The 27,835-nt window shown below is 42.4% G+C and overlaps 1 protein-coding gene across 3 annotated transcripts in view; it reads left to right on the forward strand.

Moving 5' to 3' along the window:
* ELOVL5 (ELOVL fatty acid elongase 5) overlaps positions 1–19,621 on the forward strand; it is a 79,145-nt gene extending 59,524 nt beyond the window's left edge. For all 3 annotated transcript variants that reach the window (XM_028847478.2, XM_015136538.3, XM_015136535.3), the window contains exons 4-8: positions 9,574–9,651; positions 10,884–11,055; positions 12,800–12,924; positions 16,275–16,409; positions 17,748–19,621. In XM_028847478.2, coding sequence (XP_028703311.1) covers positions 9,574–9,651; positions 10,884–11,055; positions 12,800–12,924; positions 16,275–16,409; positions 17,748–17,891 — 654 coding nt within the window. In that variant the 3' untranslated portion in view covers positions 17,892–19,621. The remainder of the gene's footprint in view (positions 1–9,573; positions 9,652–10,883; positions 11,056–12,799; positions 12,925–16,274; positions 16,410–17,747) is intronic.
* Positions 19,622–27,835: the final 8,214 nt, after the last annotated feature.

Consider the following 27,835-nt stretch of genomic DNA (forward strand, 5'->3'; position numbering starts at 1 on the left):
AAAAAGTAGACATACCTAAATTTTAAAATGCTGGCCAGGCACAGTGGTATACACCTGTAATCCCAGCACTTTGGGAGGCTGAGGCAAGAGAATTGCTTGAGGCCAGGAGTGTGAGACCAGCCTGGGCAACATAGCAAGATCCTATCTCTACAAAAAATTTTAAAACTAGCCAGGCATGGCTTGAGCTTGTTGTCCTGGCTACTTGGGAGGCCAAGGTGGGAGGATGGCTTGTGCCCAGGAGCTCAAGGTTACAGTGAGCTATGACCACACCACTGCACTCCAGCCTGGGTGACAGAGTGAGACCCTATTCGTAAGAAAAAAAAGATAAATTAAAAATAAAAATGCTGCCAGGCGCAGTGGTGTGTGCTACAGTTTAGTGTAGCCATGTTCATCAGTGATCTTAGTTAAATCTTCCAGATAACTGGCAGCAGCTTCTATAGCAGCACTTGCTGCTACACCTTGCCCTTTTGTGTTATGGAGATGACTTCTTCCTTTAAACCTTACGAGCCATCCTCTGCTAGTTTCCAGCTTTTCTTCTGCAGCTTCGTCACCTCTCCCAGCCTTCATAGAATTGAAGTGAGTTTGCGGCTTGCTCTGGATTAGATTTCGGCTTAAGGGAATGTTATGGCTGCTTTGATCTTCTACCTAGACCATGCAAACTTTCAGCAATAAGGCTATTAATGCTTTCTCATCATTTTTGTGTTCATATGAGTAGCACTTTTAATTTCCTTCAATAACTTTTCCTTTGCATTCACAACGTGGCTAACCTGGTAGAAGAGGCCCAGCTTTCATCCTGTCTCAGCTTTCCACCTGCCTTCCTCACTAAGCTTAATCATTTCTAGCTTTTGATGTAAAGTGAGAGACATGCTACTCTTCCTTTCACTTCGGCACTTAGAGGCCATTGTAGGATTATTAACCCAATTTCAATATTGTATCTCAGGAAATAAGGAGGCCAGAGAAGAAGAAGATGGTTGGCTGGAACAGCAAGTCTGTGGAGCAGCTAAAATACACACAATATTTATTGAGTTTGCTGTCTTATATAGGTGCGATTCATGGCACCTAAAAACAATTACAATGGTAACATCAAAGTTCAGTAACCACACACAGATCACCGCAACAGATATAATAATAGTGAAAAAATTTGAAATATTTTGAGAAATATTTTATAATTGTGAGGATTACAAAAATGTGACACAGTAACACATAGTGAACACATGCTGTTGGAAAAATGGTACCAATAGAGTTGCTCAGTGCAGAGTTGCCACAAACCTCAGTTCAGAAAACCTGTAATATATACAAAGTGCAATAAAGCAAAGGTGAGGTATGCCTGTACTTTCCGTCACCTTTTTTGTGTATATGTTTTTTCTTTGGCCTTCTTTTCTCCTTTACTTCTTTGTAGAATTTTTATAATCATCATTTTTTATTTTACTTATTCAAAAGTTATTCATTCTCTTATTTGAGTGGTTACCCATAGATGTTTACCATGCATTTTTAACTTATGAAAGTTTCAGTTGAGTCAGTATTTCTGTTCTCCTAAACAATACCAGAGACCTTAGAGGATTCTAGCTCTGACCCCTCATCTTTCATGTTACTATTGTCAGGACTTATTTCTACCTTTTTTTTTTTCTTTAAAAAAAAAAAAAAATAGTCTTGCTCTGTTGCCCAGAATGGAGTGCATTGACATGATCATAGCTCATTGTAACCTCAAACTCCGGGGCACAAGTGATCCTCCTGCCTCAGCCTCCCAGGCAGCTGGGACTACAGGAGCATGCCACTGTGCCCAGCTAATATTTTTATTTTTTGTAGAGATGGAGTCTCACTTTGTTGCCCAAACTGGTCTCAAATTCCTGGGCTCTGGCAGTCCTCCCACCCTGGCCTCCCAAAGCACTAGGATTACAGGCGTGAGCCACCACATCTGGCCTCACTTTTTTTTTTTTTTAAGGTCCTAAATAATCATTATTGACATCAGTGTTTACTGATTTTCTTTGCTCTGTAAAATTTGTTCTTTCCCTTTTGATTCAATTTTTTCGTAAGTAGTTCTTTCTATGAAGAGCAATATCTTAGTCTGAGTGTGATGTTATTTGCCTTTACACTTGAATAATATTTTATCAAGGCATAGGATTCTAGACTAATAGTTATTTTTCCTTAGCACTTTGAAGATTTATTCCAGAGAAGTCTGCTGTGGTCCAACTTTTGCTCATTTGTAGGGTAATCTTTTTTCTTTCGAGGCACTTCGAAAATTTTGCATTCTTCCATTCACTCCTACTTTCTTCATTTGTTTCTAATCTAGTGTTTCATCCATCTATTGTGTTTTTAGTTTAAATGGCTGTGTATCTTTTACTTCTGAAAATTCACTGCTTGCTCTTTTTTTATTCCATAACATGGAAGTATTGTCCCCCCCGAATGATATAGATTAGATGACAGTGATCTCCAGATTTAACCATTTGCTGTGTTGCCTTTTTAAGTATTCTGTTAAAAGTTTGCTTATAGATATATCTGTGAGGTTATGCCTCTGGAATAATTATTGTCTGTGTTAAATTTCTTTACCTCCTAAAACAGAAATAAAGGTTTGCCTAGTGTTCTATGTAAGCATCCCAAACTAGTATTGTTGGGGTCATCTCAGGTAAACATACCTTTTCCACATAAAAGAAAGATTTTGGAAGGAGTTGAATTTAAGCTGACTTCTCTTTTCTAAAGAATAATTTGTTGTGGGGACCTCACATTATAGGTAAGAATTGATCGTGTTGGAGTTTTTGCTGTGTTTTGTACCACATTTCTACCTGTGTTTATAGTGAGAGAGTTGGTTCTGCTGTTGTTCAGTTTGCCACGTTGCTAGAACCAGAAGTCAGTTTTTTTTCCTTTGAATTTCTTTTGAAAATGTGTGATGCTTTTTTATTGGAAAGATGAAAGAAGTTGAGCATTTGGTGACTGGGTGCTTTGTTTGTGCTTTCTAACCTCTGTAATTGTAGGCCATGAAAGCATCTCCCTGGGCTCTGGCTTTGAAGGCCATCTGATGGAACCACAGAGCAGTTGCTTTGGAAACATAATATTCTAAACTGTCTCGTTGTTTTTCTTTCCCTTCAGGCTTTCCTAAAATAGATATGTTATTGTGGGAAAATAGGATTTGGAAAAACACTTAAGCAACCTGGCAATTGATTATTGAATTTTATTTGAAAAATTACTTTGTTTACCAAAATACTTCGAAAAGGCTGTTTGCTGTTTTTTTTCCCATTTAGCAGAGGTATACAGCAGTTGAAACATCTGGTGAGATTAGTACTTACAAGAAATGCTTGATCATTGCCTGAAATACTTTTCACTCTTAGTTTCCTTACAACTAAAATTCCTTGCTGAGAAAGAAACTTCTCTCAGGGCCTGAAAGGAAACAGTTAGTTAGTTGTCCCTTGTGTATCTGACACTCCCTTGAGAGAATGCCTCACAGTAGAGAGAACGGAGAGAAGGATGCCGCCCAGACGCCCTTCATTCCTCACCCACACCCAGGGGAGGGGAAGGGAATGCTTTCTACAGAGAGGAAGCCTTGCAGCTTGTCCAGAGCCAGGCCTCACTCTTCTAAACTTGTTCCTGCAACCCCTGGAGAGCTTGGCTCTGCAGTTGGTGTAGCTAGGAGCACATCACTCTACAGATCCTCAACTAAAATGCACTTAACTCTCCAAAGGAGGAGTCAGTTGGTAGGCTGGAGACCTTCCTTTAAATGACACAAATTATGCTTTGGCTGGGACATCCAGCACCACCTTAGCCCTAGTTGGAAGCAAAAATACTTAACATTTGCCTAAGATCATAGGAAAGACAGATAGTGCCTACCTTATGCCAGGTATTGGGCTAACTCATCTAATGCTCATTACACTCTTACCATCCGCTTTCCACAGAGGGAAAGTTCTGGGAGGGCTGAACAGGGAGAACTGCTAGTGTAAGAGGGCAGGGCTTGAGGATTCAGGGAAAATGTCAGACATACCTGTTTCAGCTTGGACTGAGGACAGGCTGTTTCTTTGTGCTTTGTTTTAAGACTTCTCAAGTGTACAGAACCTGTCCTTTTGACTTAGCCAAGAGTATTACATTCAGCTGTAACCCAGGGGTGTTCCTGTTCACAAGGAGAAGGAAAAAAAAAAAAAAACCACCTGTGGAGGTCATGGGTGTGAAATTATCTTAATGGTCATCCTTATGCTCTGGACATGAAAGATTTGAAATTTAAAAACCACATGCTTTGACCTGGCACTCCCTAATAGCACTGCCAAAATTGGCCAACTAAACCCTAGACGAAGTAGGTACTTTCAGTTTTGAGTAGTTCATGGTTAATTTTAAACCAGACATCTGTGGAAGAAAAAGACGCAGCTAAAGGTCTTACTTTTCCACAGAATTCTTCATGGACAGAGTATCCCTACCTGTTCTTATTAAGAATTCAAAAACAGATGAAGGACAAAGATGCTTGGAACTGCGTTTTGAGGTGTATTTGGACTGAGAGTCAGGATTCCTTTGTGCTAATCCCAGTGGTACCAAGACCTGGGCCATCCTTATCACTTCTCATTCTCTGTTTTCTCATTAAAAATATGAACTTGTACCAGACCTAAAAAATACACACTTGAGGACTCATACAGAAACAAAGCTATGAAAAGGGTCAACCCTACGTATTCTCGGAGATTTTGCTTAGAAAAGCACCTTAAGTCCTGTGACGTAGTTGAACTTGAGTATGGATAGTCTATTTTCCATTACTTTTTAATACATTTCTGCTTAGGAGGTAGTAAACATACAGCTTTATCAATCTCTTATCACCAAAAGCAGCCAGCCTTCTTTGGAAAGGGATTATCTTGTTGCTCTGACATCTTGGAATGCTGATGTTAGTGGCTGATAAGGGCCACCCAAGATGATGTTTTCCTACTTTTTCTTTAAGTGTTTCAAGTGACCTTGTTTCCTGAGATGTTTCAGTAGCATTCCAGAAGGTGCCATGAAAATGGTTATTATGCTAAAGGTTACAAGTCGTTCGTGGTTAAATGTGTTATTAGATGGGAAAAGTCAACTCACCATTAAAAATTATTCACTCCTAGCTGGGTGTGGGGGCTCACGCCTGGAATCCCAGCACTTTGGGTGGCCAAGGCGAGCAGATCGCTGGAGCTCAGGAGTTTGAGACCAGCCTGCGCAACATGGTGAAACCCCATCTCTACAAAAATTAGCCGGGCATGACAGCGTGCACCTGTAGTCTCAGCTGCTTGGGAGGCTGAGGTGGGAGGATGGCTTGAGCCCAGGAAGTGGAGGTTGCAGTGAGCTGAGATTGTGCCACTGCACACCAGCCTGAGCAACATAGCCAGGCCCTGTCTCAAGAAAAAAGATCAACTCCATGAATTATGTCATCCAGAACCAGATGTGAAACTCACCTAAATTTTTTTCTTTCATTGAAAAGTTGCATGAAACCATTAGGGTTATTGACTTTTATCTCATACGGAGAAAAGAAAGCTTGTAGCTAGGTTTTAATTATAGCTCTGCACATCCTTGTGCGCATCCTCTTGGCCTAATTAAAGTTTGCTTTACTCTAAGGAAGGAGGAAGCATATAAAGCTTTGCAGTGGTACTGTTTGTATCTCAGTGTCTTTTTCTCTTTTTCCTTGGAAAAAGCCATGCAAATAATGCCCCTGGGTGGTTCTTGGCGTGCTTTTTCATTGTAGTATAGTTTTGCCCTCTTTTGATCTGATTCTCAGACACCTGCCCTTATTTTCAGCACTTCACCTTCTCCAACCTACGGGCTCCTGTCACCCTGTGGTGTCTACTTACATGCAGCTTGAAGAATTTCCAGGAAATTGACCAAAACAGCTCTTTGGAAGGAAGCTAGGCCTAAGCCCTGAAGGGAAAGGTGGCTAATGTGACTTTGACTAGAGGATTGTCTCCTGTGATGTGCTTCTAGTGGGGCTAGAGGGGTCAGTCCTTTGCTTTGAGCACCTCAGGAGTCCACTACCCATGGACACATTGCTATCCTCTGACGGGGATGGAGGGAGCAGAGCCCTCTACTACTAGCCCATTTTATGGAGGTTTGATAAGGGTCTTAGGTGAATAAGCTTCAACTCAGGTCCTTGGTCTTGGTTTGTTAAATTATTCTATCCTTTCTGAAGCCAGGGAGATTTGAGAATTTCCACGTCCCCATTATGAAATTGATGATGAAGAGTTTTCATCTTGTGAACAGGGTTCAGATGAATATCATCACAAAACCAAGCCTCATTTAAAATACTATGAAGTTCTCTTTTGCTGTACATGAAACATTAAGCCTAGATTTAGGGGAAAGAAATGGCAGTCTTGAACTCTTTGTCATTCGTTTAGCAAATATTTGACATCTCTGGTGCACTAATCCCTGTGCTGGAATATGTTGATGCGGATGCAGGAGCCACAGTCACCACCCTTCGAAATCTTACAGAAGAGCGCACAACAGGCCCGTTAACAAAGGGAGCATGTGAGCAAACAGCTATAGGTCACGGCAAGGTGAGGGTAGAGGAAGGAGAATAGACTTCAGGCTTTAGTGCTCAAGGGAGTAATCATGAAGAAAATAGAATTTTAACTGAACTTTGAAGGATAGATAGGATTTTGAGAGCTGGAGATGGGGTACATGGGTGCAGAGGATATTCTAGTTGAAAAGAATAAAACAGTGGTCACTGCCAACACTTAGGTTTAATCCTGTGTACCACATTGGGTGAGACAGGCATTATGTACTTCATGGTGGGAGCCTTATGTTTATCCCATTTGAGGACTGAGGAAACTGAAGTTTAAAATGTTGGAATAGCTACCCAAGGTCACCTAGCAAAAGTAAGAAAGCTAGGGTTTAATGGGCTAATGCCCAAACCCATGCTCTTTTCCCCTTGGCCACTGTGTAGTGGTTAAGGAAGGGCATGTTTGGAGAACGGGAAGAGGTCCAGTTTGCATGCAGGTAGGGGAGGAGTGAAAGATAAGCTTGGGACCACGTTGTGGAAGACACCTGGACACTGCACCTAGGATTCAGGGTTTCATTCTGAAGGCAATGATGAATCACTGGAGGGTTTTAAATACGGAAATACGGAATTCAGTGGTTTGAGGGGCACAGCGGCCCCAGTAGAAGTGGTAGGTGTGAGTAGCAATGGAGGGAGTGTTGCATTGAAGCATGACAGAGCTTCTACAGGGAACCTCAACAGGTGAAAGAGGAATGGTGGGCCTCGGTCAAGTGGAGTGGCACCGAGTGAGCAGCTTACCTGGTTTATGCTTTAGGAGTGAGAAAAGTTCACCACCCAACACCGAGGTTTGAGTTCTTTAACTAAACTCCAAAGAGTGGGCGTTTTATACATGGATTCCCCTGCCCCATTTATGGGTAGGGAGAGGGCAAATGGAATTTTAGGTTAACTAGTTTAAAGAGTCAAGGCAATCCCACCTGGAACCCTTCTTAAAAAGGAAGCGTGTGTCCAAGAATCCCTTCTGCTGAGTTAACAAGACCCCTTCAACCCGTACTCATCCTTGGGATTGAGGCACCTGCAGAATTACAAGAGAGGATTTATATTCTTCTTCTCCAGAGAGATCCTTTGATTTTCCCCACCCCTGCCAAGGTAGACATTCATGAATGCAGTCATCCACACCTCCAAGCGTGCGCACACACCAGCCATCCTGTTTTAAAACAGACAAAAGCAAAACCAACCTAGGATGTCTCAGGACACTATAAACCAAAATAGTCGCTGGAAAAAACAATGATGGTAGGTTCCTGATTTAAGATTCATAAAGTGATAACATTTCCAAAAATATCTCTGATGAAGACAGTCATATGTTAGTAGGTTTTTAATTTTGCCAAGAAAGGCTGCTGTTTTAAAAAAAAGAGTATCTTTTACATTGCACGAATTTATCTTCGTGAAAACTTGACTGCATTGTCCTTATTTTTCTCATTCGCGGTTGTCCCGTGAACATTTCATCAAGAAGCACCAGTTCCCTTTCTGTACCCTCAAGCCACAGGAGGTAGTTCCTTGGTTCCCTCCTGGGGTAGAAAGAAGGGCAGAGAAAAGAGCTCTGTACTAAGCTGGCCCTTCCCTCCCCACCCCAGGTCTCAAGAGTGCATGCCAGCTTCCTCCCCCAACCTCCACCCCACTTTGGATTCAGGCTTTGTGTCTTGCTTCTTAGGACTTCTCATCAGCCTGCATGGATCCTGCTTGACTGACCATGACTTTAGAGAGTGGAATAAGACCAAAAAGTTAATACACCTTCTAATGAATTACCGTGTGGATACTGTTCTTTCAAAGATAGTATAGAATAGTTTATTGTGTGGTCTGATTTCAAAGTCTGTTAACATGAAGCTACAGAAAATTGGAATAAACCCTTTAGAGATAATTTAGTCCAGCTTCATCCTTTTACAGTAAAAACAAGAGCCCACAGGAATTAGCTGGCTTGCCCCAGGTGCTGGGCCTGGCACTCAAGCTTTCCTCCTAATCCATGGCTCTTCATCATGAACTGATGCTTCCCCCATGCTAAATCCTTGTGCTCTTGTTTGGCCATGAAAAGCCTGTTAAGTCTTAGTGCTTTTTTATGTGTAGAAGGTGACAAAGCAGAAGGAAAATGGCAAGAAAAAGATAACCAAAGAAAAATCAGATAGAACGCAGGATACGCAGTGTGAGTACAGCGGTGCACCCATTTTTGGCATTTATTTCTGAGGTCAGACCAGGTGGAATATATCACAAGGTGTCTTCAGATCCTCGTAATCACCTCTTGTTCCCTGCGGGGAATCTGTGTTGCTCACCAAGCTAAACTCTTGTGTTCAAGGACAGGGAACACAAGAATCGGGGTGCAGGCTCTACATCACAGCCATGGGCCTGTGATAACTGCAGGGCTGTGATGTAGAGCCTGCACCCCGAATTCTGGGGTCCTCTCTGTCAGCACAGTGCCTACTGCGCTGCAAGTGATTCTGAGGCATGGGCACAATTTCTTCAGGCTGTGAAGCCTAATTCATGGATCCAGAGGATTGTACATACAACAACAGGAAATAATGAAGATAAAGTTGGACTGAATTATCCCTGGGCCTACAGCAGTGGTTCTCAAAGTATGGTTTCCATATCAGCAGCATCAGTATCATCTGGACCCTGTTAGACATACAAATTCTAGGCCCCCAGACCTACTGGAACAGAAGCACCCCCAGGGACCCATGTTTTAATAACTCGCCCCTCAGGTAATTCTGATGCTGCATGCTCAAGTTTGAGGAGCACTGGCTTAGGGAAAGCAGCCAGAGGCCTCTGTGGGGCAGAGCAGGGAGCCTGTGATTGGCTTGGTCTGGGCACTTGTGCTAGGACCAAGGGGGTGATGGGCTGAGCGTTCTGCAGAGAGGCAGTGTGGTAAAGGAGGGTCTCTGAGGGCAGCAGCCTGGGAGTGACTTTTAAGCCCATCCCTTCGGAAATTGAGGCTCAAGTCATTAAAACTTTCCTTTTGTTTACACTTCCCTACAATTGTTTTTTCTCAGAGCAAACTTGGCTCAGCACAGCCCAAGGTAAATTATCACAGATTCTGCAACTGATAAAGTTCAAACAGGACTTTACATGGCTCAGATGCTGTTGGTGACTGGCTTTTTCTTCTTTTTTAGTTAGTAACAGGAGTATGGGAAGGCAAATACAACTTCTTCTGTCAGGGCACACGCACCGCAGGAGAATCAGATATGAAGGTACTGTCTGTTTTTCAGAAACTTTATTGTAAGTGTTGAGTTTTTTAAAAATAAATTGTATAAAATACAAAATGGCCCATAACCTCACTTCTCAGGCAATCCCTGTTGATATTTTTAAAAGAATAAAAAAGGCAATATATATACATGGTATTAAAATTTGAACGTGAAAGGTATAAAATAAAACCTAAAGCATCCCCCTCTGTAAAAATAACTCCTGTTAACAGTTGGCAGGAAAAAAAACACATGAATTTGTCAGCATGTTGTATTTACACAAACAGGATCATGAGAGCAATGTCTTAAATTTTTAAAATCATTCATTTAAGTACTTTTTTTCCGAGTAGTGGTGTTAAAAATAAAATCTGACTTCCACTCGTGACGTTTATTTTAAATCACAGGCCAACAGTCGCAGCTCAGCATGGGCAGTCATCTCCTTTTTTTTTTTTTTTTTTTTTTTGAGACGGAGTCTCGCTCTGTAGCCCAGGCTGGAGTGCAGTGGCCGGATTTCAGCTCACTGCAAGCTCCGCCTCCCGGGTTCACGCCATTCTCCTGCCTCAGCCTCCCGAGTAGCTGGGACTACAGGCGCTGCCACCTCACCCGGCTATTTTTTGTATTTCTTAGTAGAGACGGGGTTTCACCGTGTTAGCCAGGATGGTCTCGATCTCCTGACCTCGTGATCCGCCCATCTCGGCCTCCCAAAGTGCTGGGATTACAGGCTTGAGCCACCGCGCCCTGCCCAGTCATCTCCTTAGAGCACCTGTTTGATATGTGTAATTAGGCAGAGACCTGACACTGCAGGTTCTGATTCCTTCTGTGTCTCTTGTCAGGTCAGTTGCCCCATGCTAGTCCCTGAAATCAAAAGCATTTTTTCAGATGGTTTTCCTTTGCTAATGGCTGTGCAGGCTGCTTCCAGAGGGAATAGGCAGACTTCAAGGTTTTGAACCTTGAGCCTCATGTTTTTATTAGTCTCAGAGAGTGTCAGGGACCCTTTCAAAACATTTCCTGTAGTCATTTCAAACCCCTCCAGCTGTCCTAGTCCAATCATGTTCTTCGGTTAAAGGTACTTGGAGAGTGACCATAGCTCCCAACCACTGATGGACATTAAGAGCTGTTGGGGCACTCAGGCTTCTCCGAGTTGACATCAGATTTTTGGATATTAGTGAAACATTATAGAGGCGATATTCCAGAGAAGCCGTGAGGATAAGCCTATTAAATCTTTGACCCTTTCCTCTTAGATTATCCGTGTCCTCTGGTGGTACTACTTCTCCAAACTCATAGAATTTATGGACACCTTCTTCTTCATCCTGCGCAAGAACAACCACCAGATCACGGTCCTGCACGTCTACCACCATGCCTCGATGCTGAACATCTGGTGGTTTGTGATGAACTGGGTCCCCTGCGGCCACTGTAAGTGTTAGAGACGGGGACTTGGGGAACAGGTGTGAGCAGGGAGGAGAGTTCAAACTAAGGCTTTCAGAAAAGGTGCTGTTGCTGTAAATGTCTAGGTCAGGCTTTCAACTTTGTGTTCAAGTTGCTTTTAATGATAGTTTATGTACCTATGCAAACAAAACCCTTTTTTAGTTGAGTGAACTTTCTGTGCTGATTGGGCAAGATGAAGGAGATACCACTGGGGACATATTAAGGAATAGGTATAGTATTCTGTCTTAGAGGGCAACTGTCCAGGTTCTTTCTGGTCCTTCTGTACGATGTGGAAGTGTTTGACAGGGGCAAGTGAGGAAAATAGGATCACACTGTTGCATGAGTACAGGGAGCAAGGCTCATTTTGAAATACAGCTTTAGCTTTCATGCATTAGGAAGTCTCCACATGTTCTAACAACCCTCATATTCCCTGAAGCATGGTGATCAGGGTGTCTTCCATAACAAGCACCAAAACTTGAGATAAATTTTCTAAGGTTGTACTTGGTTTTTGGAAAGGTTGTAGTCCAGAGTTTCTTAAAATTTTCAAAGATTGCCACCTTGAGATTCAGCCTGGGAGTTTTAGCAAATGTCTCAGTCAAAAGTCCTGTCATGCCAACACTGAAGAATTTAACTGAGAACCTATGGGTCTATTTACCATACTTTTTCTCTGGGATAGCACTGCCCTTGATTACCTGAGCCTACCAAGATTCACAGTATCATGGAATTCCAGAGCTAGGAGATTAAAAAAAAAAACTTTCCAAATACAGATCCTTTGGATTTGGGAGGAAACTGAGACCACAGAAAGGTGGGTAGAGCTGGGACTTTCTGCTCCCTCTTCCTCCCACGGTCAGAGTTCATGATAGTGGATTAGCTGACCTAACTTTCTAATAGAAACAGCCCCTCCTACATTTGAAGAATGCTTTAAATTTTCAGAGAACTTTCGGGAGGACAGATTTAATTAACTCCACTTGGCCCATGAGAAACTGAACCAGGGAATGGATGTAACATGTCCAAAGTCAAACAGCCAGTTCCTGTCATAGCCAGGAGTAAAAACTTCCCTAAAACCAGGCACCTCCAACTGCACAGGGAAAAGCCATATGGCTTGGTTTGGTTGCTGACTGTCGGGGAGGAGAACAGAGTCTGGAAAAAAAACTAGTGGTCCTACTGGACGTTGAAAATGATGTGATAAGATGGCTCTTTTATCTCAGAGGAACTAGACTCTTGACTCTACTATTAATAAAAATGTATGACCTCAGCACTGCAGTCCTGTGGAATAATTAGAAGGTGGCTTCAGAGACCTCTCCACACCCCAGCAAATGTGTAGAAACAGCCATTTTTGAGCATGTTGCCCATCACCTGTCTTCCACAGCCTTCAGAGAGCATATCTGAGGCAGTTGTGCGTGCAAAGAAAAACAGCTGCCTCTGGGAGTTGGTGGGCATCTGCAACAAAGCCTGTAGGTGCCGGAATGGCGTCATGGCTTCTGTGTCAGGTGGGCCCCTAGCAGCTACAGCTGACCCCTGGGCTCGGAGCCTCTTGGTGGCTGCCTGCCCAAGTGGAAATTGAATTCTTGTTACACATCCATGCAGTGCTTGCTGTTGCAGTGTTTGTCAGCCCTGTTGGAAATCATCTCTCTTTCTGATTCAAAAAGAATCTTGGATTTTTTTTTTTTAACCACCTATTCTGTTTAAAACACTAATACATTCTCCTTCCCAAATCCCTCTGTTCCTGCAGCTTATTTTGGTGCCACACTTAATAGCTTCATCCACGTGCTCATGTACTCTTACTATGGTTTGTCGTCGGTCCCTTCCATGCGTCCATACCTCTGGTGGAAGAAGTACATCACTCAGGGGCAGCTGGTGAGTGACTTGGCCTCTTTCCCCAGGACTTGCTTCCTGGTGGATACAGACCTCTTCCTGGTTTTAGTGTTGTGTAATAGCAGCTAAGATGCCCCTTCTCCACCCTTTTTCATTTGATATAATTAAATTCCTTGAAGTGGGTAGATTAGGGAATTTTCTTATTTTGAATTGATAGTGAACTGTGACCATGAATTGTAGAAAGAGGGCTAGAATCTAATCTGCCAACTTCAAGTTCAGCTCTTCTGAGTTTTTGCACATAAGCACATATGCATGTATGTGTGTATATATATGTGTGTATGTGTGTGTGTTTTCTAATTATAGTCCAAAATCCAAAATGAAAGTTCTGTGTTTCTGGGGGTTTTAGAAGGAGCTGGAGAGTAGTATGGAGTCCAGGGTATGTGTAGCCCATTACTAGGCAGCAAGGATATTTGTCTGGCAGGTATCCCCTCAGCCCCCATGCAGAGGAGTACCTGTTGGTGAGGATGGCAGCTGTTTGCTTCAGTTAACAGCTCCCTCCCCTGGTTTACTGCCAGGGCCAGGCCACTTCACCTGATACTTCTCACCATCCTTGATTAAGCCTTCTCCATTTATCAGTATATTATAGTTAACCTCTTTCTCTCCTCTTAGGAATTCTTCTACGAACTAATTAATACTACTACTGCTCATGTTAAACACTGACATTTCCTATGTGTTGAGCACATGTTGGGCACTCATACTAAGTACATGATTTTACATAAATTGTTCCAGTAGCCTGATTTCATATTATTGTCCCCAGGCCAGGCACGGTGGCTCACACATGTAATCACAGCATTTTTGGGAGGTCAAGGCAGGAGGATCACTTGAGGCCAGGAGTTTAAGACCAGCCTATGGAACATAGTGAAACCCTGTCTCTACCAAAAAAAAAAAAAATTATTGTCCCTATTTTATAGATGACACTGAGAAAATAAGCCAAAGCTAGCTGACTGAGGGGTGTGGACATTAAATCTTTTGCCCTTTCCCTGCCTTATTAACACATTTTTCTAAACAGACCAAGCTGATTCAGACCTCTTCAAGTCAATTAGGATTTTTCAATCTTTAAAAATAACAATCTGAAAAAAAAGTCTTGAGAAAATCTTCTGAGAAACTAAAGTGTTTAATATTTCATTTTCACCTCCCTGTCAACTGCTATGTTTTCTCACCCACCTGTGAAAAAGGAAAATTGTTGATTAACCTCCTTGTTATACTTGAGGAGAAACGATGCAGAAATTGATTTATACCACAGTTTTGGGTCTGGTGGAAGCAGAATTTAAAAGAAAAGACTGGCAAAGTTGGTCTCCCATTAGGCTCTGTACTTTGAGGTGGAAGATTAAACCTACCCAGGTTGTCAGGATTTATTTTAAGCACCACTCCTAGTTATTCCTCAGTCTGCAGTACTAACCTTAAAAAGAGAAGGCAAACAGCCAGGCACAGTGGGTCATGGCTTGGAGTCCCAGTTACTTAGGAGGCTGAGATAGAAAGATCTCTTGAACCTAGGAGTTTGAGGCCACCCTGGGCAACATAGAAAGACCTTGTCTCAAAAACTAAAAACAAAAACCTCTACATAGAAACATTGGAGCTGCCAGAAATACAGTGCGCAGAGCCTAGCCCTTTTTTGGTTTGAGACGGAGTCCCGCTCTGTCACCAAGCTGGAGTACAGTGGTGCCATCTTGGTTCACTGCAACCTCTGCCTCCTGGGTTCAAGCGACTCTCCTATCTCAGCCTCCCAAGTAGCTGGGACTACAGGCACTTGCCACCATGCCCGGCTAATTTTTGTATTTCTAGTAGAGACAGGGTTTCACCATTTTGGCCAGGATGGTGTTGATCTCTTGACCTCGTGATCCACCAGCCTTGGCCTCCCAAAGTGCTGGGATAACAGGTGTGAGCCACCATGCCCAGCCTGAGCCTAATCCTTTTTAAAGCATCTTTCCACCATTTCTCTAACCAGTTCACATGCGTTTCAAGATTTATTCATCAAACAAACAACCCCATCAAAAAGTGGGCAAAGGATATGAACAGACATTCCTCAAAAGAAGACATTCATACAGCCAACAGACACATGAAAAAATGCTCATCATCACTGGCCATCAGAGAAATGCAAATCAAAACCACAATGAGATACCGTCTCACACCAGTTAGAATGGAAATCATTAAAAAGTCAGGAAACAACAGGTGCTGGAGAGGATGTGGAGAAATAGGAACACTTTTACACTGTTGGTGGGATTGTAAACTAGTTCAACCATTATGGAAAACAGTATGGCGATTCCTCAAGGATCTAGAACTAGATGTACCATATGACCCAGCCATCCCATTACTGGGTATATACCCAAAGGATTATAAATTATGCTGCTATAAAGACACATGCACACGTATGTTTATTGCAGCACTATTCACAATAGCAAAGACTTGGAATCAACCCAAATGTCCATCAGTGACAGATTGGATTAAGAAAATGTGGCACATATACACCATGGAATACTATGCAGCCATCAAAAAGGATGAGTTTGTGTCCTTTGTAGGGACATGGATGCAGCTGGAAACCATCATTCTTAGCAAACTATCACAAGAACAGAAAACCAAACACCGCATGTTCTCACTCATAGGTGGGAACTGAACAATGAGATCACTTTGACTCAGAAAGGGGAACATCACACACCGGGGCCTATCATGGGGAGGGGGGCGGGGGGAGGGATTGCATTGGGAGTTATACCTGATGTAAATGACGAGTTGATGGGTGCAGCACACCAACATGGCACAAGTATACATATGTAACAAACCTGCACGTTATGCACATGTACCCTACAACTTAAAGTATAATAATAAATAAATTTAAAAAAAAAATTAAAAAAAAAAAAAAAGATTTATTCATCAGAATTAATCAATGCACTTACTGTTGTTTGCCAGTAAAGGTTTAAATCTACTCATCAGCCTTCACTAAACTAGAAGGGTCCGTGGATAAGGAGTTGGAAGAATGTCCAGCCAGGTGGCACATCCTGCAGTGATGTTATCAGTGCCCTTTCAACATACACACTCACTCTTCCTTCTCAAAAAACAAAAACAAAGTCTTGCATCTCTCTATAGTGTGTCCTTGAATTTTGGAGAAGGTAGTTTAAATAACTTGGAGGGCAGAGGAAGAATATGTATAAGACAAACACACCTAGAGTTTAGGATGAGTGTTGTGTATGTGTTGTGTTCATGAAGTGACGGCTGTACCTGCAGAAAGGGTAGTGAGTGGTAATTCAGAAATTTAAGTGATGCTGGGTAAAAAGTCTGCCTGGTGTGGGGCCTCGTCCATGCACTGTCCCTGCTCAGCTGCATCCCCTCTGTTCCCCTAGCTTCAGTTTGTGCTGACAATCATCCAGACCAGCTGCGGGGTCATCTGGCCGTGCACATTCCCTCTTGGTTGGTTGTATTTCCAGATTGGATACATGATTTCCCTGATTGCTCTCTTCACAAATTTCTACATTCAGGTAAATCTCACTCTTCTCTGGGACTTGGTATCTGGGGCCTTTACCAACAAAGGCCCTCATCTGTTAACTTAATGGGCATGTGGAGCCTTTGCTGGGTGACAGGCTCTGGCCTCTAATGGAGTCACTATGACAAGAGCAGCCCCTGCCTCTGGGGGGCTCACAGCTCACTGGAAGACACTCTAGAACCCTGTTCTAGAGCCTGGGTGAGTGAGTCTTGGGATTCCCCTGGGAAATGGAAAACTGTGCAGCAGGACCCTGTGTTGCTTCCCTCTGACCTGCAGCAGAGAGACGTGAGAGGTGATTTCAATCAGAAATCTCTCAATTCACTACCTTGAACGTCATGGCCAAATAAAATTTCAGAGGAGATTTTTATCACAGTCCTCAGATACGGAGATCCGCTTTATGTCCCGGCTTTCTTATACATTTAGTCCTCAGGTGTGAGGATTCGGTTCATTCCTAAGCATATGATGTGGTGACGTAGGTCTTTGCTCACAGAAAGGTCCATTTAGGGCAGATCATCTCCAGTGGTGCCTGACCACATTGCAGCCACTGCTCATTCTCCTGCCATGTGTCACCCCCCAGATGACATCTGTCCTGCCATTGTTGCCAGTGCCTGGTAGCCATAAGGCCTGCTGATCTGGGCAAAACACAGAGGTCAGGAGCAAGGGCAGAGGCTGCGAGTCCTGAGGCTCAGACATTTGTCCTTTCCTCTTCTGTGCCCATAGGCACCTGTGTGTGGCATGTTGGGTTTGAGTTGAAGTCATATACTTCTGGGCTTCATAGTTTATGGCTGCACTGTGGGACATACACCAGGTACAAGGAAGGTGAAAGGATAGGACCTGATGAAACTGAAATCACATTTATTCTAACTGCTTATAGCAGCATAGCACTTTGTTCATGAAGGCCGAGATAGTCACTGAGGCAGTGAGGAACTTTTGAAGACGAAGAAGGGATGTGGGTGTTGAGAGAGCTACTGCCAGGTGGGAAAGGCTGATTTGGCCACATAACCCCTGTCATCTGCCATCCAGATATTAAAAGGCAAAGCAGAGTAAAATGTAAATTGAATTTTCTGTGTGACATTTTAAATAGTATTTCTGTTGCAGCCTGTGATTCAGTTAACTTACCTCAGGCTAAGCCTCAGAAAAAAAAAGCAAGAATGATTGAAACCAGTGACGAAAGATTTAGTCATGGGGACTTGACCACAGGAGTTTCTCCTTGATAAGATTTGATCTTAAAAGAAAACTAGGCCTAGTGTTAGAGATGCAAGTCCCAGTAACGTTCCCTGTAAAGAAAACTGTCTATGGTCATTTGGTTCTCATCTGCCCTTACACATTTTAGACCTACAACAAGAAGGGGGCCTCTCGAAGGAAAGACCACCTGAAGGACCACCAGAATGGGTCCGTGGCTGCTGTGAACGGACACACCAACAGCTTTTCACCCCTGGAAAACAATGTGAAGCCAAGGAAACTGCGGAAGGATTGAAGTCAAAGAATTGAAACCCTCCAAACCACGTCATCTGATTGTAAGCACAATATGAGTTGTGCCCCAATGCTCGTTAACAGCTGCTGTAACTAGTCTGGCCTACAATAGTGTGATTCATGTAGGACTTCTTTCATCAATTCAAAACCCCTAGAAAACCTATACAGATTATATAAGTAGGGATAAGATTTCTAACATTTCTGGGCTCTCAATGACCCCTGCGATAGACTGTGGAAAGGGAGTATTATCGTAGTATACAACACTGCTGTTGCCTTATTAGTTATAACATGATAGGTGCTGAATTGTGATTCACAATTTAAAAACACTGTAATCCAAACTTTTTTTTTAACTGTAGATCATGCATGTGATTGTAAATGTAAATTTGTACAATGTTGTTATAGTAGAGAAACACACATGCCTTAAAATTTAAAAAGCAGGGCCCAAAGCTTATTAGTTTAAATTAGGGTATGTTTCAAGTTTGTATTAATTTGTAATAGCTCTGTTTAGAAAAAAATCAAAGACCATGATTTATGAAACTAATGTGACATATAGTTTCCAATGACTTGTTGATGTGAAATTAGACACGGCACCTTCAGTTTTGTACTATTGGCTTTGAATCAAGCAGGCTCAAATCTAGCGGAACAGTCAGTTTAACTTTTTAACAGATCTTATTTTTTTATTTTGAGTGCCACTATTAATGTAAAAGGGGGGGGCTCTAAAGCAGTCTTGATGAAACTTATATATATATTCTTTGTCCTCGCGATTTTAGGAAGGGTGGAGGGTGAGTAGGCCATTTTTAATTTCTGAAGTGCTAAGTGTTTTTATACAGCAAACAAAAAGTCAATTTTGCTTTCCACCAGTGCGAGAGAGGATATATACTTTTCAAGAGAGATGATTGCCTATTTATCATTTGACAGAGTCCCATAGATGAGCAATGGGGAACTGGTTGCCAGGGTCTAAATTTGGATTGATTTCTGTACTGTTATCTGTTTTGACACAGATTTCCTTGTAAAATGTGCCTAGTTTACCAAAATTAACAAAGGGGGGTGGGGAAAGGACTTTAAAAATGTTCAAGGTAAAATCAAGTATAGCCACAGCATAAGAGAATCGAGAAATTTGATAGAGGTAACTTGTTTAATGTAAATCTAATAGTACTTGTAATTTCTTTCTGCTTAGAATCTAAAGATTTGTTTAGAACCTCTTGTTTAAAAATAATAGACTGCTTATCATAAAATCACATCTCACACATTTGAGGCAGTGGTCAAACAGATAAAGCCTATGATGTGTGTCATTTTAAAGTATTGGAATTTAGCCTCTGAATACCTTCTCCACTGGGGGAAAGATATTCGTGGAACCACTCATGACATATCTTAGAAGGTCATTGACAATGTATAAACTAATTGTTGGTTTGATATTTATGTAAATATCAGTTTACCATGCTTTAATTTTGCACATTCACACTATAGGGAGCCTGTTGGTTCTCTATTAGTCTTGTGGGTTTTCTGTTTGAAAAGGAGTCATGGCATCTGTTTACATTTACCTTACAAACCTAGAATGTGTATATTTATAAATGTATGTCTTCATTCCTAGGTACTAATTTGCAGATGTCTTTACATATTTCAAATACAGAAACTATAACATTCAATAGTGTGCTGTCAAAGTGTGCTTAGCTCACCTGGATATACCCACATTGTTAAATGTCTAAACAGTAATCATTAAAACATTTTTGATTACCTGTGCCTTCGTTTTACATTTTTTGTGCTGGCAATTCTGAAGAACTGGAGAAAAATCCACTTCATTCACTGTCTAGGAGCTTACGCAAATGGATGGTAAATCATTCAGTTTGGAAGGCCATATTATTGCTTAGTTCTCAACGAGGAAGGACCCTGCATAATAACGCATAGTGGTGGTTCCACCCTAATGCTGTCCTCTCTGCCTCCTCCAGGTAATCCCACTAAAGGTTCCAGCTCTAAACATGCTCCTTTATCCTTCCTCCCATTGGCCCCAATCTCTCGCCTTACCCCAAGAATGTTAGAATTACTCTCCGAGGTCTAGACCATAGGTCTGCAAAATTTTTTTCTGGAAAGAACAAGTTGGAAAATATTTCAGGCTTTGCAGGACATGCAGTCCCTGTTGCAGCCACTTGACTGTGCCATCGTGGAGCGCAAAAACAGCCATAGACAATTTGTAAAGGAATATGCATGGCTGTGTTCTAATAAAACTTTATTTACAAGCTTGGACAACATAGCAAGACCCTGTCTCTACAAAACATTTTTAGAAACTAGCTGGGCATGGTGGTACATACCAGTAGTCCCAGCTTCTCAGGAGAATGAGGCCACAAAGATCACTTGAACCCATGAGTTCAAGGTTATGATGAACAAGGGTCATGTGACTGCACTCCAGTCTGCAACAGAGACTCCATCTTTAAAAAAAAAAAAAAAAAATTACAAAACAGAAGGCCTGTGCCCATAGTTTGCTGACCTCTACTCTAGAGTAATGAGGTCCCCTCCCCTTTGAACCTAAAACTCAGTCATTTTCTTTGCCAAAGATCATTTTATGTCCCAGATCATGGCCCTTCACAGCCTACCCCATTTTGTTTCAATTTACAGGTGCATTCATGTCTACAACAGGAGAGATGACGTGGATGGTCCATCTTCCTTCCATCTGCTTCATGCCATACGGTCCCCAGTATAGGCTCTTAGGTGCTAAACTAGAAAGCACCTAAGAGCCAAGACTGAGCCTATACTGTTTTAAATGAGTGGACATGAAAGACATGTTAGTTGCTGAAACCACCTGCGGATATGACTGCAGAATTGTCAGAACTCCAGAGAAATGTCACCTAAAACTGCATTTAGTACTTGGGATATTATCCAGAAGGCACAAGAGGATTGTTGGGGAGCTGATGGTAATAAATTATATCCCTGTCTTTCCCCTCTAAGTTCAGAACAAATTGAAAAAATACTGGAAATTAGACCAGTAGGAATTAAAATAGCATGTGTCTTACTAAGAAGGCTGGATTGGTGAAACTAAGACCAGAGTGTGGCTCTCTAATTAACCCTTGCTAATAACTCTGTTAACCTAACTTACCAGGGCTCAGTAGCACACCAGTGGTTGCTCTGATGGTTGGTCTGGTGATAAAGTGGTTATTAAAATATATTAAATATCAGTCCTGGAATTTACCTACCTTAAATTGTAAACTCCCCTTGTAGTGGCAGATTCTACACTGATGACCTTACCATGCCAGGGAAGTGTGCTTAGCTGCAACTCTCAAGCAGCAATCCCTCCTCCCTTCAGAGAAGTGAGTGGATAAGAGGCAAGAGAGAGGGCATATGTGTTCTGCTCTCCTTTTTCCTGTATGGAAAAGGGAAGATTCCCATTTCTCCCTCAATTTTTAGCTGCCTTGCTATTCATGTAGAAGGGCATTGTAGACTAATATGAGAAGTACAGCTTGGAGGCTGCATTGACTGGGTTGAAATCCTCCCTGTGTGACCTTTTGGCAAGAAAACTTTGCCTTCGTTTTTCTCATCTGCAAGTAGGAATAATGTTGGTTTCTATGTTATAGGGTCCTTGTAAGGATTAAATAAATGACTAATGATACTGTATATATATATAGCCTTTGGAACCCCATCTAGCTCAGAATAAATTATAAGTGATAACTTACCTTCAGGATTGTAATCTCAACTCACCCCACTGTTCTCTTTCAGCTGTAAGCTATTATTTCACTGTTATTTCCCTGATTGGCTGCTCTAGTAATCCTATCAAAAAAAAGGGAAGGAAGTCATTTGTATGACATTTTCTTTGTTAAATCAGTGTTGAAAAGAAATAAGCAATTCTTAGGAGTCAAATGTTCACCATCTATGTTATTCCTGATTTTGCCAGAGTTTTACATTAAATTCACCATTCTGGAGTTTTTAGAATCTACTTTGGAAAATAGGGCAGTGATTATCAGTATCTGGACTTTATTCATTATTTCTCTGGAGTTCTGACAACAATTCTGAAGTCATATCCGCAGGTTGTTTCAGCGACTGACATGTCTTTCATGAGAACTCATTTAAAACAGGTGTCTCCTGCTATCCCGTTATCACTCTTGGACTTCAAATCCTAACCAGGTTTTTCTCTATACTCTTTAATTTGGAAATGATTGTCCTCAGTGGAGCAGATGGAGCCAAATAGTGGTTGCTGTCGGTTTTCTGCTCTGCTCTTTACCATTGCCTCATTGGCCATTAGTTCTTATTCCAGGCATAGATTTTAAACCTGTTTTTGTTATCCTTGACATTTTTGTAATCCTTATCTTCTCTCTTTCTTCAGTATGTTTATGGCTCACTGAAAAGAGAGTTCCTGGGCCAGTTTTTGCCATAGTTAGCAGAGGATGTCTGGATTCGACTCTTGATCTAAGATCAAGAAAGACTTCTGGGGTGGAAATTGTAGGAATAAGTAGTGCAGGATCCAGTGAATGGATAATGGTGACAGAGATCCAGTTGTCATGCTTCCCTTTCTCACATAATAAGGACTCTCCTGAACAGCACCTACCACCCTGTCTGTTGCCCCATTTGTGTTACTCTGTTGGCCAGGCCTTTGCAGAATGTTCACTGGGAGAGTGCTTGGTACAGAGGACTGAGCTAGGTGTGTTGAGCAAATGGGGATCGTGAGAAAACCAGCCCTCGCAGGAGCCTCTACTGAATTGGTATCAAACATACACACGTGTGCCTTCTGTGTAAAATGGTTTGTGGTGAGTGCCATGAGATTGGTATAAAGCAGCTACCATGAGAGTCCAGGGAGGGAGAACCCTTCTAGCAAGGGTGGGTAAGAAAAGCATTGTAAAGGAGTTAGCTTTTAATCTGAGCCTTCAAAGACCATCTGGGTTTCAGTAGATGGAGCCTGAAGGTGCTGGGAGACAGCATTCCACATACAGGAACCAGTATGAGCAAACGCATAGAAGGCCCGGGGGGAGATGACACATTGCACTCGAATGGATGTGTGGATGAAACTGCTTGTTTTAAAAATGAGGTAAAGTGGGGAGAGAGTGGAATTGTCTGTGTGTTCTCATTGGTGAAATGTGTAGAATGTTGCTCAGAGCTCCCAGAGGCAGTAGTGATTATGTGTAAAGGAACCATTCTGAGCGGAGCCTCCTGTCACTGGCCTGTGCCCCAGCCCTCCTGCTCCTATCACCAGCAGTGCCAGGGAGGAGCCAAAACATGCTGATAACAAGAACTAGGACTCACATTAGTCTCAGTTACAAGCTGATGGAGTCTTCTGTCAGATAGGGCAGGTTCAAAGGGGACCTCAGACCTTTGCCAGAAAATTGCCCCTCACCAAAGAGATGGCATTTGAAATCTGAAAATGGGGCCCCTGATGGGATGAGTCAGGATTGAAATCCCACATTGACTAGTAAACAAATATTTCTTAGGTGATTATGTCAACATATTCCTACTGGTGTTCTTTGTTCAAAAAATGGGCATAGATGCAGGTTTCCCTTGGATGAATTTGACAATGTTTTCACCAAGCTACCACTTTTCAGCAAATTGTGTGCTTTCCCCTTGACAATGTTCCCAGTGAAACAGGCGCTTGTTTGTAGGAAAGCATCAGCACCAGATTCCAGCACCTTGTGCCTTTCCCTGAGCCCCCTTTTTTTTTTTTTTAAGATGGAGTCTCACTCTGTCACCCAGGCTGGAGTGCAGTGGCCCAATCTTGGCTCACGGCAAGCTTCACCTCCCGGGTTCATGCCGTTCTGCCTCAGCCTCCCGAGTAGCTGGGACTACAGGCACCCGCCACCATGCCCGGCTAAAATTTTAATTTTTTTTTTCCATATTTTTAGTAAAGACAGGGTTTCACTGTGTTTGCCAGGATGGTCTCCATCTCCTGACCTCGTGATCCGCCCACCTCAGCTTCCCAAAGTGCTGGGATTACAGGCATAAGCCACCGGACCCAGCCCCCGCTCCCTTATTAATTGCTGTGGCTCTCAGTCCTCCAGGAAGGCTACGTGGTTAGGGGTTGACCAAGTCGCACCTACCTGCTACCTATGCCATTCCTGCAGAGCTGGAGTACTGGGTTAAGTGTACTTTAAAACCAAGGCCAGGGCTGGGTGTGGTGGCTCATGCCTATAATCCCAACAGTTTGGGAGGCCAAGGCAGTTGGATCACTTGAGGTCAGGAGTTCGAAACCAGCCTGGCCAACATGGTGAAACCCCATCTCTACTAAAAATACAAAAATTAGCTGGGTGTGGTGGTGCACACCTGTAATCCCAGCTACTTGGGAGGCTGAGGCAGGAGAATCACTTGAACCCAGGAGGAGGAGGTTGCAGTGAACTGAGATCATACCACTGCACTCCAGCCTACCTGGGCAACAGAGCAAGACTCTGTCTCAAAAAAAAAAAAAAAAAAAAAAAAACCAAGGCCAAATGTCACCCCATGATCTTACAAGGGAACAGTCAGAATCCAAATCCTAAGCACACAAAGCTACTTTCTTAAGGGCAATGGAAGAGGGAAATTGTGATGGCCCCAAGCTAGAACCTAAATTACACATTTACTTTAGAACTGGGTATAGAAGGTTACATATCCTAGGGCACAGATGGGCGTCTGTGTCCATGCTAGAAGATTCTATGTGTCTTTGGAGGTGGCATAGCATACCTGTTAGAAAGGCTTTGCTATTTACTACTGTGGGACCACAAGCAAGTTACCTCTTTTCTGAACCTCAGTTTCCTAAACTATAAAAAAGATACGGATGCTTAGCTAATGTGGCTGGAATTAAATGCAGAAATGAAACAGAAAGCTTTTAGCACAGGGCTTTACTCTAACAGGCACTTACTATCAAGAGTGGTTTATTACCAGGTAGGTAAGTAAGCAAGGAAGGTGTGTGTTAATCAGTTTGTCATTAGATTTAAATTTTTATTACCCAACACATTATTTTCACTAAAGTATCCTTGGTTAAAGCTCAGTTAATACTAGCATTTAGTAAGATAACTCAAATTTCTCAAAAAAAAATGGACAAATTGGATGTCTTTAATTCAACTGACTTACAAAATGATTTTAATATGAGAATCGTCTAGTCATAAGTTGTCACTCAAGAACAAAAATTATTTGTTCTGGCACTAACTGGCATGTGATTCTGGTGAGGCACATCATGACTCTGGGTCTCCTGTAGAAACGATGGGGTTGTGGGAGCGCCCCGGTTCCTTCCATCCTGAACATTCTGCAATGCCAAAGTAGCACTCCAGCATAGCCCTGATTTACTTCTAATTCCTTTCCTTTTCAGGACATTGACATAAAGTAGAACATGCTTCCTAAACGCCTTAAAGATTAGACGTTACACACAGCGTACAGTCAATGCAAGGAGGCCTGCACACAGTGAACCTCTGTCTAGGACTGCGGCCGGTAAGGCCTTCCCGTATGGACTGCAGCACTGCTCGGGAAAGCTACCTGCAGGTGAATAAGTGAATGTGAAATTAAGCGAGACTCTCTGCAACTGTATTCACTATATCACACTTTAATTTGGCCTCTTTTGCATTATTTCCTAGTGTTTGGAGAATACATTTGAGAAAGCATGTTATATATTTTTTTACAACTCATTTTACATTTACCTCAGTTGGAGAAAAAATTGATGGGAGGTGATTTAAATGTGTCTCTCTATGGAATGAGATCAAGGGATTAAACAGCCTCCCAAGTGTCCACACTGGCCTAGGATCCAAATGAGAATAGACTGTCCCAGGACCTGTGGTGGGACTTGAAGTTTCTGAAGAAGTTGAGGTAGGAATAGAGTAGATCAAAGTACAAAATTTGGATAGAAGGAAAAAAAAATGAAAGGTTGATGAAATAACTGTCAGAGAAGGTTTGCTTTTCTAGAGACAGCCGTTTTTCTCGTGATCTGAATTAAATAGCATGGTGTTCTCAATGGCCTTCCACATCACTGAGAATCACTAGCAGGCTCACCAGGGATTCACTACTGGCTCAGAAGGTGTTCTAGAAAGCAGTTTCCAGAATGTGTTCTAGCAAGAAGTCAGATGCAGAGCGCCTCTCAAGTGTGAGACACCTTCCTCCCAGTATCTAGGTATTGGCAGCTCTCTTCCCCGTTTTGCAGATGAGAAAGTTGAAATCCAGAGTCTGCCCAAGGTAAGTGTGACGCCAGAGTTCAAATGGGCTTTCCTGGTCCAAAGCTGTTGCCAGGCATTGGCGCTCACTAGGCAGGGAGACAGTACAGAAAGTGGCCCCTCAGACCCGCCCCTCTAGACACAATTACAGCTACAGGGACTCACATTGTGCTGGCAACTTCATTTCTAACCAGGACAATAGTCTGTCTACGGTGATATCAATGTGAATGTAAATTATTTATAAAGTGCACATTATCTAATGAGGATGTTCCGCTCGTGAATTAGCAAAGAGATGTAGAGAAAATCCTTCAAATACTTTTTCCATCATGCTGTGATGCCATTGAGCAAAAGAAACTGCCAAGTCATAAAAGTAATTACCAAATAATATCTATAAATCTAATAAACTTGGCCAAGCACGGTGGCTTACACCTGTAATCCCAGCACTTTGGGAGGCCAAGGCTGGTGGATCACCTGAGGTCAGGAGTTCAAGACCAGCCTGACCAACATGGTGAAACCCCACCTCTACTAAAAATACAAAACTTAGCTGGGTGTGGTGGTGGGCGCCTGTAATCCCAGCTACTCCGGAGGCTGAGGCAAGAGAATCGCTTGAACCTGGGAGGCAGAGGTTGCAATGAGCCAAGATTGCACCACTGCACTCTGGCCTGGGCGACAGAGCGAGACTCTATCTCAAAAAAATAACAGTGATAATAAAATAAGTCTGAGATAACATATTACATGTTCATAATTCTGTATTTAAAAACTGAATAGTATCATATGTTTGTACAACTATGTAGCATTTTTGTAATATTACAGTGAAGCTTCTGGGATTAAGCTCCTGCCAGACACTGAAGACAGTTTGAAATCATTTTGGCCATGGTTAGGTCTACAGAATCTCAGAAGCATGCTGCTTTCCCCAACCCCTGCTTGCAATCCTGCAGCATTCACCAGGGCCTACGCAGCTCCAGGCATCTTGCCAGTGCTGGAGAGACAACGAATGAAAAGATAACCTCATTTTGGCTGAAAGACAAAGACAAACAAAATAATACAAATTATGGGAACTATGCTAACAGCAACAATCAGAATTCTGATGTGAGAATAATCTCTTAGGTACTTGTAAAGATAATTTTGAGGCACGTCAAAAGATATTGGAGTTTTACCTATGTGTTTACATGGGTAGTTCCTATTGTCTCAACCAAATAAGATATTTCTGGAAGTTTCACCTCTCTAAAAAATTATCTGGAAACTTTTGATTATCTGAAGCTTCTGTTCTCCACCTAAATGATAGTCCGCCATGCATGAGTCAGGCCTGCACTTGGCCCTAACAATTCTGTGAGCACTCAGAGACTTAGCAATTTCCACTGCCTTCAGCTGCATTGTCCCTGTGTGATGGGCAACTGATGACTTTTCAGTTTAGTCCTGAATCACAGTGTGATCTCTTTGAAAGTGACAAGGATCATATGTAAGTGAAATGCACAGAATGGTACTACATACCAATGGTAACTAAGGACAGATGGATCAATGGATGATTTTCATGCATGGCAATGGCAGATGCACAGACAATGACAGGTATAGACAATATGTCATGTCCTGCCTGGCAACTGGCAAAGTTCCTTTATGAGGATAAGACAAATCTCCATTCAGAAAGTCTAAAATTGGGGTGTAGGGCTGTGTGTTATAATCTCACTTCATCCTGGAAGATACAGTGTACATTCTAGACAACCCACTTGATTCCAAGACACTTGAGGGCAGGAATTGTCTCATGTGTCTCTGCATCCCTGGTGTGTGCCCAGCACAGCACTGAATACGTAGCAGATGCTCAATAAATGTTTTGGTGAATGAATGGAAATATTTGGGAAATATTAGT

The sequence above is a fragment of the Macaca mulatta genome, chromosome 4, assembly GCF_049350105.2.
Source record: "Macaca mulatta isolate MMU2019108-1 chromosome 4, T2T-MMU8v2.0, whole genome shotgun sequence".
Classification (NCBI taxonomy): domain Eukaryota; kingdom Metazoa; phylum Chordata; class Mammalia; order Primates; family Cercopithecidae; genus Macaca; species Macaca mulatta.